This window comes from Myxocyprinus asiaticus, chromosome 16 (genome assembly GCF_019703515.2).
Source record: "Myxocyprinus asiaticus isolate MX2 ecotype Aquarium Trade chromosome 16, UBuf_Myxa_2, whole genome shotgun sequence".
Lineage (NCBI taxonomy): Eukaryota > Metazoa > Chordata > Actinopteri > Cypriniformes > Catostomidae > Myxocyprinus > Myxocyprinus asiaticus.
In genome coordinates, this window is record NC_059359.1 from 11,481,552 (window position 1) to 11,498,057 (window position 16,506).

General features: G+C 37.5%; 1 protein-coding gene across 6 annotated transcripts in view; it reads right to left on the reverse strand.

Annotated features, from left to right (window-relative positions):
• Window positions 1–16,506, reverse strand: part of LOC127454486 (tRNA (guanine(10)-N2)-methyltransferase homolog) — a 24,003-nt gene continuing 7,497 nt past the window's right edge. For 5 of the 6 annotated variants that reach the window (XM_051721741.1, XM_051721738.1, XM_051721739.1 and 2 more), the window contains 6 exons: window positions 15,261–15,341; window positions 14,844–15,008; window positions 13,336–13,408; window positions 12,852–12,986; window positions 7,001–7,121; window positions 1–2,444 (listed from right to left, as the gene is read on the reverse strand). In XM_051721741.1, coding sequence (XP_051577701.1) covers window positions 2,307–2,444; window positions 7,001–7,121; window positions 12,852–12,986; window positions 13,336–13,408; window positions 14,844–15,008; window positions 15,261–15,341 — 713 coding nt within the window. In that variant the 3' untranslated portion in view covers window positions 1–2,306. The remainder of the gene's footprint in view (window positions 2,445–7,000; window positions 7,122–12,851; window positions 12,987–13,335; window positions 13,409–14,843; window positions 15,009–15,260; window positions 15,342–16,506) is intronic. The other variant, XM_051721742.1, reaches the window with a different exon arrangement.

Consider the following 16,506-nt stretch of genomic DNA (forward strand, 5'->3'; position numbering starts at 1 on the left):
TACGACATGGGCCGCCATCTTTATTGTTTTGAGTTGAATGTTTTCCCTGTCCACTCTAAAACTTGAAGACAGTGTTCTCAAATGTACCAACCTGAGAGTTTTATTTTATTTTATTTTTTTAAAAGCTTGGTTTTTGCTGTAAAAATGCCATCTGACTGAAGCCCAAAACTTAGAGAAAAAGATGGGTTTTCATAAAAAAAAAAAACATAAGTGTGGACATTGCTCAAGCCATTTAATCCATTCTGCAGAATTTCACAGATTTTTCAACATAATCAGCACAGAAAAAGTCTGCAGATTCCATCTGGTTCACTTTGGATTCAAGTGAAAGATTAAGATCTTTCACTTTAATCCAAAAGTCTCTGCAGAACTACTGCGTTTCTTAGGTTGAGCACAGACCCATATCCTGATCTTTAATAGAATGAAGGCATTTACATGTAAACAAAACAAGATACAAATATTAAAAGTCATGTACAAGTTAAAATGGTCAGGTTAAAAGAAAAATGGCAAATCACAACACAGCGACGACAAGAATAAACCTTACAAAATTAGCTATTCAACCAGCATAACCAGCTCCTAACAGTAGAATTTGTGAGTAAACATTTAACAGCCACAAAATGGCTCAGTTCCACAGACTGATTACTTAAAAAACAATAAGGTTAGACTACTCATCATCTCCTCTGTAGGGGTTGTTTCTGTAGACTGGAGGTGGTGAACTGAGACATACTGTAGGTTAGGTGAGGGAACCTTTATCTCGAGTAAATCATCACAGGCACAAATCACAAACAATGCTCACACAGCACTGTAATTTCTGTCCTTCAGGTTGAAAGATATTCAACGGAGCATACCACACAAAACCAACAAAAATGTGGCAATGAAAAATGACATGGCCACATGTAAACCATCAGAACACACAAGTGTAAAAGCCAACTAAGAAGAATTGTTGATTGTTATTTGGTCCTTTGTTCCCCTTTTTCCTAAACATTCTTTGGTGCATGTGGGTATTTATTTTGCAGCCATCTGCACTTAATAAAACAGTCTCAATGCTTTGGCGCTGGTGAAAGCTTGTGCTTATTGATTTTGATGGTTATTAGTTTTATTGGCTGTTTGTGAGCACACCATTTAAACTGCAGAGCTCATTTGAAAACAAAGGGAAATGCTGGGGATTAGTTAATTTGGATATTTTTAAGCACTCGTAAATGAAAACATACAGTCCTGGCAGAACAGTCAAACTTACCCAAAATCAATATTAAAGCACCCTGACTTATAGCCTGAGACAAGAGTTATCCTATGTATATTTTTGTGGTCAAAGACTTTCAGTTATTTACTTAGGAAACTGTAACAGCTATAAAGAAACAACAACAACCTGCACAGTTACATTTCTTGGATAGTGTTTTCTTGGGGACTGAATGGAAATTTGAAACATTTTGTTGTGATGTGCTTGCAACATTTTTTTCTTTTTTTCCTTTTTTTTTTTTTTTTAAATAATAGAGGCACATTTTCAGAAATGTTTGCCACCTTTAACATTCTACAAAACAAAGTTATAATAGCCTAATGGTTGAACACAAACATTAAGTCCTAGCCTAGAATATTATAACAAGAAATATCATGAAGAAACTAGGAATTGTGCAAGAAAACTATTATATAAAATGTCAAAAAGCATTCAATTCCATATTTGTCGTGGGGACTGATTTTGCTAAATCAAAGCAGAAATGAAATTTCACTGGAAATATCACAGGAGAATCCTAATAGAAACCCATGCATCTATCAATTTATGGCATCACATTTAATATTAAATGTCTACTCAGATCCTCCAAAGAACTCTCCTTATTTTCATAGCATGTTATTTATGTTGAACTAAAGCTTTCAAAGAGACAATCTTTGAAGTGAGTTTAAGTCTAAGACAGATGCTGATGTCTACCTGACCTGGTCTAAACCCTTAAGAGAGTTTAGATAGCAGGCCCAGCGCTCCATCTTCCTCTGCAAATGTCCAGTAGGAACATAACATTACACCCCTACATCTTGCTGCTTCAAAACCATTCAGAGAAAGGAGGTATTCATTTAATCCCCAATGCCAATTAATCTTGAACACATACTGCTAATGCTGCAATAAATTTAACCGCATCTTTAGGGCCCCCATTGGGGGAGCGAGATAAAAAGGAGCATTGATGAATGATAAAGTTTAATTTTTTTAATTGAAATCACATTTTGTAGTTTAAAAAATATTTACACGATACAATGCTGGTAAAAAAGTTAAAAAAACAAATATATAAATAAAAATATAACTTAAAATGTTTCATCTTTTCATGTTACTCTCCTGGGGTGCTTTTGGCGTTATCTTTTGCATTCTTCTTGGTGAGGCCACTGAAGTATTTCTCTCTGAATGAGTTGTGACCCTGGTATGGTGTGAAGTGAGGGTCTGCAAGGTGTGCTAGTCTGTCTGATTCCTGCAACAACAAAGAAAGTTTAAAGAAATGAAAAAGTACAGCCAGGATCTTTCAGGATAGAGGTCACTTGTAAAGGGGACCTATTGTAAAAATGCAAATTTGCTCAATCAACAAATAAATCATAAGGGTAGTTAAAGGATGAGTAAATCACAAAATTTTGTTTTTTGTGTAAACTAACCCTTTAAGGTGGTCAAAAGTTAAATTCACTGATCGAAATAAGATTGCAACAACCGCACTAAAAAGGCACACCAAAGCAAAATGTCAGAAATGGACATAAACCTTTGTCAATTTACCACACTTTTATGCCTTCCCTTCACAAGCTCATAGTCAAGTGCCTAATGACAGACAGCAGAGTGTTAAGTTCCTCAGATTTTCCTGCTCAGAGCCGAGGCCAGATATTTAAGCAGGACCTGCTGTAGGAGTGAAGCACACTGCAATTCAGGCTAACGAGGTGGTGGAGAGACCATTTGCTGGAAGTGATGACTCCATCTCTATGCCTGCAAACCATCAACGCCACCTTCCACAATCCACTCCCTTCTGCCAGTTAGCTAGGGCTATGTTCAGGTCACACGCGCCGGCCCTTAGTTTACAATGCAACGAATTCCCCTCTCGAGAGGGGAGACCCTCAAACCTTATGCAACACAGACCACACCAGGATGGAGGGAAGGAACATATGAAGATGAAAAACAGAAGAATGGAGAAAGAAAAATAAATAAAAGGAGGGTGAATCTCACAAAAACAGCACATGTCTGGGTCATATTTCACCCCCATATTTAAAAAAACATTTGTTTTTCATGACAATTAAGGACATTTAAACCTTTCCCCCAATTTCTGGTAACTTACTGTTCCTTTAGCTCAACTATTAGAGAATGGCATTAGCAACACCAAGATAATGGTTGCGATTCCCAAGAAACACACAAACTGATTAAAGGTTACTTGAATGCCCTGTAATGCGAAAAAAAAAAAAAAAAAAATCTTATTATCATTATTGTAATGCGAAAAATCTCAGTCTCATTACTGTACTGTGGGGGGAAAAAAATCTCATGTAATAATGTAATGCGGAAAAAAATTGCATTCTCATTACTGTAATGTGGGAAAAATCTCATTCTCATTACAGTAAATTAAAAAATAAAATCTTTTCATTACCGTAATACGAAAAATCTCACTCATTACTGTAATGTGAAAAAATCTCATTACTGTAATGTGAAAATAAACTGTATTTTCATTATTGTAATATGAAAAATCTTATTCTCATAAAAAGTAGAGAATGAAAAAATCTACTGTATGTGAAAAAAAATCATATTTTCATTACTGTAATGAGGAAAAATCTCACTCATTACTGTAATGTGAAAAAAATCTCATTACTGTAATGTGAAAATAAACTATTTTCATTATTATGAGAAAAATCTCATTCTCATAAAAAATGAGAATGAAAAAATCTCTACTGTATGTGAAACAAAATCATATTTTCATTACTGTAATGAGGAAAAAATCTCACTCATAACTGTAATGTGAAAAAATCTCATTACTGTAATGTGAAAAACTGTATTTTTATTATTGCATTGTGAAAAATCTCATTACTGTATGTGATTTTTTTTAAATTTCATTACTGTAATGAGGAAAAATCTCACTCATTACTGTAATGTGAAAAAAAAATCTTAATCTCATTATCATTACTGTAATTTGGAAAATCTCACAGTAATGTGGGAAAAAAAATCTCACTCATTGTAATGTGAAATAATCTCTAATAACTGTAATGCCAAAAATCTAATTCTCATTACTGTTATATATATAAAAAAAAAAAAATAAAAAAATAAAAAAACAGTCCAGAATATGTCTGGGTCATATTTCACCCCCATATTAAAAGAAGAAGAAGAAGAGAGGAAAAAAAAAAAAAAGGAATTGTATTTTGAATAAAGAAAATGAAGCATGTTTTTAGACCAGTAAGAATTTTTGGCATTTGTTTTTCATGACAATTAAGGACATTTAAACCCTTTCCCCCAATATCTGGTAACCTACTGTTCCTGTAGCTCAACTAGTAGAGAATGGCATTAGCAATGCTAAGATAATGGGGTTGATTCCCAGGGAACACACAAACTGATTAAAGTTTAACTTGAATGCACTGTAATGTGAAAAAAATAAATAAATCTTATTCTCATTACTGTAATGTGAAAAACAAAAATCTTATTTTCATTATTGTAATGAGAAAACAAATCTCACTCATTGTAATGCGAAAAATTTCATTCTCATAAAAAATGAGAATGAAAAAAATCTCATTACTGTAATTTGGAAAAAATCTCACTCACTGTAATGTAGAAAACAAATCTCACTCATTGTAATGTGAAAAAATCTCATTACTGTAATGTGTAAAAAAAAAAAATTTCATTACTGTAATGAGGAAAAACCTCACTCATTACTGTAATGTGAAAAAATCTTATTTTCATTATTGTAATGTGAAAAATCGCATTCTCATTACTGTAATGATGGGGAAGAAATCTCACTTATTACTGTAATTTGGAAAAAATATCTTTCTCATTACTGTAATTTACAAAAAATCTCACTGTAATGTGAATTTCTTTTCATTATTACTGTAATTTGAAAAACAATTTAAATAATTGTAAGTATACATCATGAAAGTGGATTTCTCCAAAAAGTGTAAACACTGGCTCTGTGACACTTTCAAAACACTGCACTGTGAGAGAGAGAGAGAGACAAACGGCCTCATCTGGACTCAGGAGTTGTTTGACAGCACTAGATAAATGCTAGTTCTGCTAAGCTCCTGAAAGTTCTGTGTTCTATTCTAAAAATAAGCTATTACTTATATGACAATGATACATTCTGAAATTTTTCTAAACCTAATATCATGCTTTCTGTGAAGAGCGTTGCTGAACAATCTGACAACTGTTCAGGGTACAAAAATGTGCTCTGACATGGAGATAAACATGTATAAACAACAAAAGATCTACAGCATTTAGTTTTTTTTTTGCTACTGCTGGATGCATGTTTGGCAGAAATCTCCATACTGCTGTTCGAATACTGAATTCCAAGATCAGATCATGGATACTTGAGCACTGGGAAATGGGCTGGTGTTTCAAAGAACAGATTGTCACTGATTGTCAATGTTTTCTCTTTTTTTGATGGGGGTTGGTTTTAAAGCAAGTTCAAAAAACTTCAGGAAGACAGGAATTCGACTTTTGTAGGTAACATATACATTCCAGGATTTAAACGCAGGCAGAGGAGACACATCAGTCAGCATATACATGAGTGTGTGTTTCACAAAGTCTTTTATAGGAACAATTTGGGGTTTTGAAGTGAAGTGGTTATCAAATCCAAAGATGGATTATTTTCCATACAATGTGTGATTAAGTCATTAAAGCGCAGCATAAAAACAGTGAGTCAATCACAGCCAGATGGCGAGATTATTTTCAGAGACACAAATTTATTAAATATATTAATTAGCACATGCCAACAGTTTGCATAAAATTAAGCTCATCAACTGAGCATACCTTGACACTGGCCTGTCCAGTTCGTTACACTTAAGGCCCTTTCACATGACTTGCATCAGGACTTCAATTAGGAATGGAATTTTGCAGTAATTTTGTAGTCAAGTACACTAACCACCAAAAATGAGTAATTGTAAACACATCACAAATGTTATCAACGGTTTCAAAATAAGCTAACTTCAACGAACTATGCTTTTCTTTGGGGAAAAAAATTAACTTATAGAATTCAATAAGAATCAAAATAATACAAGTATTGCCACACTTGTTGAAAGCACACACCAAAAAGGTCATCATAATTCCTTCCATCAAAAATCTCATCCAACACCTCGACAACACAGATCCACAGCGTCCCCCCAGTGGACTCAATTGTAACTGCGATATTTGGTGAGCGATTCAGAAGGAAACTACAGCATAATTCGGCATTGTTCACGGCAGGCAAATGTGCAAAGGAAAATCAATTTGCGATTTTCAAGTAGTGTTTTTAATGGTCGACTAGCTGGTGCAGAACAAGTACTCAATTAATCGAGCACATCCTGAACTCCCTAACCTCTCAACACAAACAGAATATGCTGCTTTGAAAAGTGCTGCAAATCGTGTCAAAAAGCGAATGTAAAAGTAACATGTATTTATATGCTTAGAACAAAAACAATCATGTTGATTGCTTTGATACATCGCAGAAAGAAAAAATCATCAAACTTTGGTTCACAAAACATTGTTTCTGTTTGCTCTTGGTCAATTTCAATTCGTTCAAGAAGTATTTTCTAAATGCACAGGCTCAGTCTCCATTCCATCTTGCTTCGATTTTCACACCAATATGTCATGCGAATTGTTCAGTAATTATTGGCTGCACTTAAAGTGAGTTGGATGAAAGCTTAAATAGATTGAATTTCGAGTGTTGCGAACAACGTTTGACCTGCGTGCAATGCTTGATGCTTTGCTCTGTAGAGTTTAATGCATTGGGGAACATTGTTGTGATAATGTTAAAGGGCCTTTACTACCTCATACACATGTATATCCACCACATCATGTCCAAGTAAGGACAGAATCACATACCTCAGGCTCCTTGGTCTTCTCCATGGTGATGAGTCTTCGTGAAGTCTGGCTGGACAGAGTTTGTTCACAGTTGCTGATGAGAGTGAGACAGGGGTGAAGAGGCACCATCTCCACACAGTACCTGCAAGCCAAAGTAAACACATAAAAAGCGCAAGTTTCAGTTAAGCCAGCTGCCCACTTACAACTCAAAACACCTTGATAATGGTAGAGGATGTCACAACTATCAGCTGGTGTTGCTGAAATCTCACCACACTCACAAGTATGTTACTGCTCAGAAATGGGAGAGGGGTGATCAGTTAAATGAGTGACATTTCTCACAGATTCCCTGCACTGACTTTGGAAGTCAATCAACCTGAATAATGTCAAAACAAATACAGAATCACCAAAGCGGATGTAATCAGTCACAACTGACAATCACCGTCGTAGATAGGAGCTTTACTTGTATACATAGAAAATAGGACTGTGGAGGCGAGGGCGTGGTTGAGCGTTCGTCAGGGGAGAGGGGAAGCGGTAAGGGTTTGCACCTGTGATGAATTGCTGGTAATTGCTATTTCTAAGTTCACAGTGAGACAAGGGAAATAAAAAGGGGCCAGACCTCAGAGTGAGAGAGCCCAGTTGACAAGCTACGTCTGTGTTAACCACTTCTGTTTCCATTAGAGAACCTTTTGAGTGATTTATCTGAAGCTACACCGTTGTGCATTCAAGCGAACTTGTTTGTGTTAATAATAAATTTACCTTTGAGTTGGATTCACCGTCTCCCGCTTCTTTGTTCCTTGAACTTCTTACAAGGACCTTTCAAGTTGCCCGTAGCTTTACGAATATGGCCGCAGAGTGACCTGACATGCTAAAGTTAGCTACTAAGTGTGCTGAGAATTCTGGGCCAGGAATGGTTTGTAATTGTACTGTACCGAACTCACTGTGCTCAGAACTGTTTGCCCGATGATGGAAAACTGCTTTAAGTGCAACTTTTACATCTCTACATTGTACTTAAATAAACATGATGCTCACCAAAATCAGCACAGAAGCACACTATGAAACAAACACAATCACCATGTACAACTATCATGGTCTTGCTGTAACAGTTGAAACATGACATTTTGCATTTGCTGAGAACAACCTGAAGATGACAATGTGGCAAAAAGTTGGGGCTCGGACCCAACGGTCAGACCAAGTCAGTTTTTACACCCATGCATTGTACTTCCACATTGAGCTCACTGATCATTGCCAAGGGCATGAGAGCCTGCACAACAACAGCCAGTGAGAAAGTCCAAACTATTCGTTGTTCCCAGAGGCTGCAAAGAGAGTTGGTGTGGCCATTAACTCAGTAGGGAGTTGAATTGGTGGGCTGTTAAAGTTCACCCACTGACAGACACAGTTGCAAGCCCCAACTCCCTTCATTTTTCAGATGATTATGTAAATATAGCTAACGCCTGAAAATCTGTGAAGAAAAAGAAATAAGTTACGGGCCGCTAGCTGTAGCTGAACCTTATCCATACAAACCTAGTGATCCACAAACCAACAAGCACACACTGTTAGCTATATTTCAAACAAATCATAAATTATGTGCCCTCTTTTCAACAGGCCTAACAAAGCAAAACAAGGGGGCATACGAAGCATACATAGCCTCCATCGCACTGTTTACATGGAGCTACTGCTGTCACCTTGGAGAAATGTCTAACAAATCTCAGCTTTCCAGAAAAGTGCCCTCCAGAGGACTATGTACACAGAAATCACATGGCAGAATCACATTTCAGAATACAGGGCAATGAGTCAGAATGGAGGGATGCCATCAGTAACGTCCCATGTGGATTACACTCATCTGTGCCTTCACCTAATGACGTTCGTACACTGTAAGAGAGATTATTCTTCTGTTTCACTGCAAACAGATGAAGTGATATGAAGTGGTAATGAAACAGATTTGTTTGGCTGAGTAGTAGCAAAGGTCACAGTGATGCATCATTTGGATAAAAAGATTCATCAGCTCATTTGTTCCCGGATATATTAAGTCATTCATAAATAAAATTTATACAAAACATGACACAAACAAACCTCTCCTGTTATGTTTCCTTTTTTTGATATTTTTGAGAAGTTTAAAGGGATAGTTCACCCCCAAATTAAAATGATCTCATCATCTACTCACTTTCATGCCATACCGAATGTGTATGGACTTTCTTTCTTTTGCAGAACACAAAATGTTTTTTTGAAGAATATTTCAGTTCTATAGGTCCTTTAAATGCAAGTGAATGGAGACCAGACCTTTCAAGCTAAAAAAAAAAAAATCACATAAAGGCAGCATAAATGTAATCCATATGACTCCAGTGGTTTAATATATAATATATAACGAATATGGACTAATTTTATGACACTTGGGGATCCTTTTTAAGCTTTAAAGTGAGTCGCTACCAAATGCTATTGTATTAAAAAGACTGGCTGAGGTTTTCCACACAAGACAAAGTCATACAAGATTTGGAACAACAGTAAATTATTTCAGAACTTTCCTTTTTGTTTATCTATTCCTTTATAGTAAAAAACACCTAGGTTGTGTAACTGTCCAAAGATTGTAAAAAAATAAAATAATAGAATAAAAAAAAAAAGGCTGAAATTTGTCAAAAGAGAAAAGTCTTGTGGCATATATAAGAAATGTCCCTTTTTCAGGACACTGTTTTTTAAAGATAATTTTGTAAAAATCCAAATAACTTTACAGATCTTTATTGTAAAGTGTTTAAACAATGTTTTCCATGCGTGTTCAATGAACCATAAACAATTAATGAACATGCACCTGTGGAACGGTCATTAACACACTAACAGCTTACAGACGGTAGGCAATTAAGGTCACAGTTATAAAAACTTAGGACACTAAAGAGACCTTTTTACTGACTCTGAAAAACACCAAAAGAAAGATGCCCAGGGTCCCTGCTCATCTGCGTGAACGTGCCTTAGGCATGCTGCATGGAGGCATGAGGACTGCAGATGTGGCCAGGGCAATAAATTGCAATTAGTCAGCACTACAGGGAGACAGGAAGGACAGCTGATCGTCCTCGCAGTGGCAGACCACATGTAACAACACCTGCACAGGATCAGTACATCCGAATATCACACCTGCGGGACAGGGACAGGCTGGCAACAACAACTGCCCGAGTTACACCAGGAATGCATAATCCCTCCATAAGTGCTCAGACCGTCCGCAATAGGCTGAGAGAGGCTGGACTGAGGGCTTGTAGGCCTGTTGTAAGGCAGGTCCTTACCAGACATCACCGGCAACAACGTCGCCTATGGGCACAAACCCACCTTTGCTGGACCTGACAGGACTGTGCTCTTCACTGACAAGTCGTGGTTTTGTCTCACCAGGGGTAATGGTCGGACTCGCGTTTATCGTCGAAGGAATGAGCGTTACACCGAGGTCTGTACTCTGAAGCGGGATCAATTTGGAGGTGGAGGGTCCATCATGGTCTGGGGCGGTGTGTCACAGCATCATCGGACTGAGCTTGTTGTCATTGCAGGCAATCTCAATGCTGTGCATTACAGGGAAGACATCCTCCTCCCTCATGTGGTACCCTTCCTGCAGGCTCATCCTGACATGACCCTCCAGCATGACAATGCCACCAGCCATACTGCTCGTTCTGTGTGTGATTTCCTGCAAGACAGGAATGTCAGTGTTCTGCCAAGGCCAGCGAAGAGCCCGGATCTCAATCCCATTGAGCACGTCTGGGACCTGTTGGATCGGAGGGTGAGGGCTTGGGCCATTCCCCCCAGAAATGTCCAGGAACTTGCAAGTGCCTTGGTGGAAGAGTGGGGTAACATCTCACAGCAAGAACTGGCAAATCTGGTGCAGTCCATGAGGAGCAGATGCACTGCAGTACTTAATGCAGCTGGTGGCCACATCAGATACTGACTGTTACTTTTGATTTTGACCCCCCCTTTGTTCAGGGACACATTATTCCATTTCTGATAGTCACATGTCTGTGAAACTTGTTCAGTTTATGTCTTAGTTATTGAATCGTTTTATGTTCATACAAATATTTACACGTTAAATTTCCTGAAAATAAAAGCAGTTGAGAGGATGTTTATTTTTTTGCTGAGTTACATATATATATATATATATATATATATATTATCTCTTCAAAAATAAGCACTGAAGCCATTTTAAATTATTAATATTTAATGTTTTTTTTTTTTTTTTTTTTTAAGTCATTTAACAAGAAAATCTTATAATACAGAGGACCCCTTGTGACTGTGTGTCAAGGTCCCAAAACAAACATGATGAACGTCCACTTTATTGTCAAGATTACTGTCCAAATTCATGCTATTCTTTTGCCATGAGTGTCTACTGGTCCCTAGCTAAGCAACTTTTTTGGTCATTCAGCACACTCTAAGGTCAGGTTTAACAGGATACGAGTTCAGTTCTGTCTAGTCTGTGTGGGTTATGTTTGCTAGTAAACTGGATATGACTCTTTGCCCTGAATTTGTTGCACACATACAGAGAGAGATGAGGTTGTAGGGATGGGGGCGTGGTCGTGTATCTGTCTGCAGGAAAGAGAGAGAGCGGTGAGGATCATCACCTGGGCTGTCATTATCTCTAACACCTGTTTCTTGTTATAGTGATGGCGGAGGGAGACCTGAAAAGGTCATGAACGCATCAGAGGGGAGAGAGAGACAGCAGAGAGTGATGGCTGCATGTGCCCATCATATTACAGAGTGAACCCTCAAAGACTTGTTCGTGAGTGTGTTTGGCCACTAAGAGCCCTTTTTTGTTAAAATTTTGTGTGACGCTGAAGGAGTAATAAAACACGTTGACATGTCGCTGCCTCCTGACTCCTCCATTGCCCAGAAATTACAAACCTTGTTACAGAGGTCAAGAGCTTTCACTGTCCCTATCATATGAGTATTAAGTTATAATTGACATGATACTTATAAATCCCTTTGGGAAGTATCACACAAAAATGCATATTTTGTCACCATTTATTCACTGAATTTTGTTGTTCCAAACCTGGATGACTTTCTTTCTTCTTTGGTACACAAAAGATGATGTTAGGCAGAATTTTAGCTTTAGTCACTATTCACTTTCATCGCATCTTTTTACATACAATAAAAGTGAATGTTTCTTCACATCTCCTTTTGTGTTCCATGGAAGACAGTCAGTCATACAAAACTGGAACTAAATCAGGGCGAGTAAAAAAAAAAAAGATGACATCATTTTCCAGATTAACTATTCCTTTAAATAAAGATGAATTATGCTCATCATATTATTGTTTGCATCAGCAATCCTGAGGGAGTGAATCCCGTAACTATATGAGGGAAAATCTGTTGACGGGGCTTTTATGAGTGAGACAGAGGTGAGGTAAAGGCTGGTATAGGTGTAGATCATAAGCAATGGACTGCTTTGAGTCACTACTCTTCTGCTGCCCTGTAATCAGTGGACAGCATGATCTGTGGACATGGCTGTTTGTGGTCAGTGGGAATGCTTACGGCTTCACACCTGCACTACTGCTGGCCTGACCTCAAGTCTGCATGCCTGAGCAGGTTTAAGATCCACTACTGAAGCAGGGGGCTTGAGCTGCTGATACAATCTGAGGTCAGTAGGTACAGCGTCTATCCTCAGACAGAAAAAGGTACAAGATAGCCCCCTAGTGACTGATCCTTGCACTCATATGCTGGATGAAAGCTGTATGTTACCATTTGGACTTATCTAAAGGACAGGAACCAGGTTATCTGACTTTTGTGTCTTCAACAGTCAGTGAATGTTTCCATGCATTAATAAAACACCTAAAGAATCTTTTAGAACCATTTTCATTGTAATCCTATTAACTCAATAACTGAGTGTAACTGTATTACTACAATTTGACTGACTTACTCTGGTTTGTAAACCGGAAGCCAGTAGATGAGACGCCCACCCAACACCAAGTGGTGTGCCGCAAAATTCAAGAGGTCAGCAAAGATGTCACTCAAGTGATATGCCATGGAAACAGGGACATGGCTCTCTCCAGAGCTGCAATGGAATTTAAAACAAATAATCAACAAAAAAGGAAAGCGAAAACACAAGTGCTTGCATTCCCATACAAAGATAAGACCTAGTCCAGCATTAAATGCAACATAAATGGTCATTCTCCATTGAGAATCTAATTTAATGCAAGTCTAGGCATAATCTGCAGGTCTTCTATGCATTAGAAGCAAGATTTATTCTTTTGGGTCCAAATTAATATAAATGATTATTACATGAATATTAAATAATTACACTAGTGGTAAGTCAACATGGTTATTGGGTGACAGGCTCATGTGTAAAATGCATCTCAATTGGATGCATTAAAAATCCAAGTGGAGAAAGATGATAGGCTTACAAGTCCTCAGGAGGTTTGATGATGTCTTTATGGGATCCCGTTCTCCTTGTGGACTCACGAATACCATATGGAGCTGCACAAAGGAAATAAAAGCTCATCAAAATTAGCTAGATTTTTGTTCTCAACTTAGAATTAACTTTGTTTTAAGGAGATGGCCTTCGTTGGACATACAGGCCGAAATGGAAACAGAATGTATCAGGGTTGCTAAGGCAGCACGCCTAGCATTTATCCAGTGCGAGCACATTGAGTGAGAAGGGAATTTACCTTTTGCTAAGCTTAAAAGCTTTTCTGACCAATCCTATCGAACTATTGCCAGCCACCATTTCTCAAACAAGCGCTTGCTTTTTTCCCCAAAGTGAGTCTATGGGAGTAATTGGTGTTTGAGTAGTTTTATGCCGAATTTTATAACATTTTAAATGTTGTTGCTGGGTCACTTGTAAGTGACACAAGGTACCTAGAGAGGATGCACGCTGTTTTTTTCTTTCTTTTAAAAAGAATCTTTAAATAAATCTCGAGAAGAGCATGCTATGGATTAAACTGTGTCAGCCCTCATTCCCAAATTAACATGTATAACATCAGCAAGGACACCTACATTTTCACCAAGGTAAATTAAAACTAATAATGTTAATTCATTTATGTACTGATTTAGGTTTTAGTAAAGGCGATGGTAAATAAAGAGGTCACAGCATCATATTGATGTGTTATGAGACATTATATGGCCAGACTGGTTTAAGCTGACAAAAAGGCTATGGTAACTCAGATAATCCCTCTGAACAATTGTAGTGAGCAGAATAGGATCTCAGAATGCACAAAACATTGAACCTTGAGGCAAATGGGCTACAACAGCAGAAGACCACGTCCTAATAAAATACTCAGTGAGTGTATAATGTAAAATAAATTATTATACTTATTGTTTTTTTTACATATTATATTATATATTTTACACCTGTATACTGGGGTGCTTCCACTTGGGAATTAACATTTCTTGCATTTGAACATCATATCTTCAGGTAAACGGCGCATCTTTTCCCCCAGAGAAATTATGTTTTTTTTACGTTGATGCAAAGAACTGTGGGCTGTATGTACCGGCAAAGTATGCATCCTTCGAATTCCTGTGAAAGAAGGTCACAATGGATGGCTGTTTTTGGAGTGTCCTACTTGTTTTTCTGAAAGGAGACAGCCTATATAACGTATGCAGCCAACAAATGCGACCACCGGAGCATGCAACTTTTTAAATGAGACACACCTAATGATTGTTTTCAAACAGGTAGCCCCACCCAAAACTCTCAACATGGTTTGAGTCAGAAGTTTGAGTCAACAGAGCAATGCACTACAGAGAAAGTGTGTTTACACTCTTCTGGATGTCAACTTTGAAATGGCTTGCTTATAGTTGTCTCTGCACATTAAGCTGGTATAGGGGCAAGTATTTTAACATTGACAAAAATGACACATTTCACCTTTAAAGACTTCTACCACTATGTTTGTGTGCGTTCTAAGAAGAAACATACGGTCTGTAACGATGGCATCAAACTGAGCGCTTTTTCTCCACACATGTTTGGAAGCGTCGGACACCATGACGTCTACATACAGACTCTCAGTCCCATATTGCCGCAGGTTTGCTTGGATATTCTCATCTGGGCCTCTCCATTTCTGATCCTTCCTGCTGGCCTTTCCTGTAACAGATTTAAATGCTCACATGTACAAACTCACTGGAAAAGTATAGACTAAATCTATATTTATATGAAAAATCCAATGTAAAAATTATATACATTTGTGAAGTAGGCAGAAGCCTTTATCCAGTGCATTAAAATTTATCAGTACATGCATTTCCAGGGAATCAAACCCAGCACCATGCTCTAACAGTTAAGGTACAGGAATGCTCTTATAACCTTCTATAAAAAAAAAATAAAAAAAAGAAAACCTACCAATTCCATGGATAGTGTTAAAATCAATGTCTGTCCCACAAACATAAGCCCCAAACCGCGAACAAGCTACCAGAAGACTACCTAAAGAACAAAACAGGGAGACATGAACAAGACAAATATGAGAGGTGACTAGAAATATTTTTAAATAATAAAAAAAACATTTCTATCTGCTTAAAACTTTCTCCATCTCCAGCTTATAAATGTTTCCAGAAATCCAAAGAAGCTGGCAGAAAATTAGCACATCTGGCCCGCAGATATCAGGCATCAATCAACACAAGTGGTGATGGCACACACTTATGATAAAGCCAGGCAACATCATGGCATGCTACACTCAGTGAGCCTAGGTCTGGGAGAGAGCTTAAGAGGAAAATAAAGCCTAATGCTGCTCAGAAAAGCATTCTTACATTTGACTGATGACACTCGAAAGTGGTACTTTGCAATGTCAAAAAGGAGAAAAAGCGAAAAACTGAGATGAAAAAAAAAAGACTTCTGTGGCATTCCATTTTCATGAGCTCTCAGGAAAGATCCTATAGAGATATAGGCGCCTGGCTCCCGTTAGGCACAAATAAGAAACAGCAGATGATGACATATCCTCAGTCAACCAGATAAGCTGTCAGATCTCATTTCACTAACAACACGAACAAAAACACCTGCTTCAGTTTGGCCCAAAATGAAGCATCTAAATAGTTCTGATTAACATGTCATACAAATAGACTTTTCAAGACTACGGCATGATTTAATTAGCAGAATAAAGATATTCTGATATCATAGATTCATGGGGATGAGAAACAATAGTCAAAAATAAAAGGTTGCTGATTGTGTTTGTAATAAAATAAAGCAAAAAAAAAAAAAAAAAATGAAAAATCACAAGGATGTGAAGCGATAATGGAGTGTTTATAAACAAATAAATTCTGCATCACTGCTCGCATATGTGCACCATAGGCAGTTTTTATCAATCAGATGTAACAGTGCCACTCAAAAGTGACAATGACTGGTGAACATATGGCACAAAAACTGACAAACAGCCTTCATGCATGCAGCAATTTAGGAAATGTACTGTAAAATGGAAAGAGCTGCTTGGAGTGAAAAACATATCTTGGAAATTGCTAAACTAGTCATGATTTTTAATTATTAGCAGAGAAATTTAAAGTACCTGTGAAGTGTCTTGACAAGTGCAGTTCAGTTTGGTGTTTTGATGTATCTCCTACTGAAACAGGAAGTGGGGGACATGTCGAACAACCCGACC